General features: G+C 39.3%; 1 protein-coding gene across 1 annotated transcript in view; it reads left to right on the top strand.

Annotated features, from left to right (window-relative positions):
- The window catches only part of LOC143032102 (histone-lysine N-methyltransferase SETMAR-like), a 1,029-nt gene extending 936 nt beyond the window's left edge, over positions 1 to 93 (top strand). The window contains exon 2 of the mRNA XM_076196558.1: positions 1 to 93. This exon is cut by the window's left edge and continues 350 nt beyond it. Within this exon, the coding sequence (XP_076052673.1) occupies positions 1 to 93 (93 nt within the window).
- The last annotated feature ends 3,056 nt before the right edge of the window (positions 94 to 3,149 follow it).

The following is a 3,149-nucleotide window of genomic DNA, read 5'->3' as shown; positions in this document are numbered from 1 at the left end:
AAAAACCCCAAGTTTTACCGCAAAGGGATGGAACAGCTGGAGACACGTTGGCAGAAGGTGCTGGATACCGATGGCGATTACTTCAAAGACTAAATATAAGTTACACATACTGTAAAGCGGTTTTTTTTTTTTTCTTTAAAAACGGACAGAACTTTTTTGGTTACCTTGTGTGTGTGTGTGTATGTGTGTGTGTGTGTGTGTGTGTGTATGTGCGTGTGTGTGTGTGTGCGTGTGTGTGCGCGTGTGTGTGTGTGCACGTGAGTGCGTGTGTGTGTGTGCATGTGCGTGTGTGTGTGCTTGTGTGTGTGTGTGTATGCGTTTGCGTGTGTGTTTGCGTGTGCGTGCGTGTGTATGTGTGTGTGTGTGCTTACGTTTGGTTATATATATATATGTATATATATATATATATACACGCACGCACTAGAAAATAAAAGAAGGCAAGGTGTCTGAAGGCTATGAGAAATATATTTTTTCGTGTTTATGTCGTCACTTCTATGACAACACTAAAGAAGAAAAAATGGATAGTCGGACAAGATGCGTATATCTAAAGTTAATTATGACCATTGGAAACACACATGGGATCACATGTGTATATTTCTTATTCTGTATACTACAATTAGGTGAGCACACACACAACACACACACATACACACAAACGTGTGCGAGTGCACGAGTCAAACGAGTCTACGACTCGCAAGAAGTGGTTTATGCTTAAAGCACTAGTGGTTAGTGTCATTGAAGACGATTATACTCTACGAGATCTCCTTGATACGTTTTTCTGTAGGCTTTATATAGGCATCAGTCTCAAGCAAATGAGAAAATCACCGCCTAGATCTTCTTCTACGACGTTTCGTCTTGAAGTTAATTTCTTGCATAATATGTTTGCTTTCTTTAAGTGCCATGGACGCTTCATGAAGCAGTTGATCTACTTTTAGAGCCTGGCACGCGCATGTCGATGGAACCTCGTGTACTGAAAGAACATCAGCCTCTAACTTAACGAAGGAAGTGTCTTTGAATTCTTGTTCAGTGAAGAACATATCATCGATGGAATTCTTGTCGTCGACTTCGATGAGAACATCTTTCTCAATGACTTCTAAACTCTCTGATTCGAAGAACATCTAGTCTATGTCTTCGAGATCCTCGTCTTTAACGAGTCCAGTATTGCTAATCTCCTCCAACCGTTCCCCGAAGATGTAATCTACTTCGAAGTAGAAGAAGTCTTGGAACTTTTCGTCAGGGATATATCCTTCGGAATCTTCTTCAAGATGGCCCACATGTTCTTCTTCAAGTTTGAAGGCCTTGCTAAGAATCCAAACGCATTTGACGATTGCGTAAAGGCACAGGAAGCCGAACACACTGTGAGCCAAAGGTTCCATTGCAGCAGTAAGGAGATCGGGGAAAGCAGTGACTGGTGATGCCGAGGGTGCGCTGAGGATCAAACCGAAAAGAACGAAGAAAATTCCCTCCAGGTTCATGGCCGTTGCTATGAACACAATGGAACTATTTTTGAGAGGACGCTATCTTTTATTATTAAGATATTGATATGTCAGATTTAGTCACATGTAAACAGGAGCACATACACAAGTCATACACATGCACAATACATGCACAAGGAACTTATATAAGTGTATAATGTTGTATATATATATATATATATATATATATATATATATATATGTACATATATATATATGTATACATATATATATAGATATATATATATATATGTATATATATATACATACATATACACACTTCAATGTAATGTATATGAAAAACACATTAAGCAGATATATGTATGTATTTATGTATGTTATGGACTGTAATTTACCAACATTTCTATCCTTACGAACAATCTTGCGCACTGTATGTACGCACAAGCACACACTCACGTATTTCTTCCCCTGACTTCACCCATGAACTTGAAGCCAACTATAAACTCCCCTTTTTGGATGTTGTACTTCACCGTGGTCTTTACTCTTTCTCCACCGAAGTCTATGTAAAAGCTACAAACCTGGGTTTTTGTCTCAACGGTGCTAGTGAGTGCCCAGAGAAATACCGCAGGAGTGTGGTAAATGTAAATTTCTTCGTTGAGAGTCCTTACACATACTTCAACTTGGATTCTACCAATGCTGAATTGCAGAGAATATTGAAACTCCTTGCCAATAACGGTTACCCTAAACAATTAGTTGATGAGACAATAAAACAACATTTAGACAGTTTCATGGCACAAACCTCCTCACCAGCAGAAATACCCGGTAATGTTTCCCTCTACTACAAGAACTTCATTCGCATATAAAGAAGATGAAAAGACTATAAAAAAGAAAATCAGCAACCATGTGACCCCTACAAACCCCCAACGCCATCCTGAAACTCATCATTTTCTATATAACAAAAAGAGTATCAAGCCTCATAATGAAAAATAGACAATTCCCTTACAAGAGGTGAATCTCGTATATCAACTTTATTGCAACTTTGGAGACTGCAGTCACCTCAATTCACGGTATATAGATTCAACTACTACCACCTTGTCAAGAAGGATGACGGCACGTTTGCTGGACGGGGCCATGCTCCGCCACACTAATAATACACATGGGCACTCCCTCAACAGTCAACTACTAGAAACACAAACATCGATACTGTATCGACTACAAGACAAAATGAGATTAAGGATGGCAGAATCAATTCTCATTCGTCTGGATAAACCAACTATCAATATCCAGCTACAACCTAAAGTTTCACTCCCATCAATGAGGAAACCTTACCAGCAACCTACGGGCAACCCGTTGGCACTCCGTGGGTACCTTGTCGACCTCCTCTTCCAGGTTTTCTTCACGGGCACATAACCCGCCATACTCCATATGTTATTCCTGTTTCTTGTACCATTGTGTATTTTGTATATTGTAACTCCTGAAGATGACCTCTGATAAGGTTAAAAGACGCCTCGAGTAAACATGTACCTTGGAGTTTATATCAATAGCCTGACCTCCGACCTTCGCTCTTTCATTAGAAATATCGAGAGTGCTTCTTACAAGTTAAATAATGACACTATAGACTTCAATATATATGTATATATATATGTATATATATATATATATATACGTGTGTGTGTGTGTGTGTGTGTGTGTGTGTGTGTGTGTGTGTGTGTG

Source organism: Oratosquilla oratoria, chromosome 13, assembly GCF_046742065.1.
Source record: "Oratosquilla oratoria isolate Oo_2021 chromosome 13, ASM4674206v1, whole genome shotgun sequence".
Taxonomy (NCBI): Eukaryota; Metazoa; Arthropoda; class Malacostraca; order Stomatopoda; family Squillidae; genus Oratosquilla; species Oratosquilla oratoria.
This window is presented reverse-complemented; position numbering and strand designations above follow the sequence as displayed.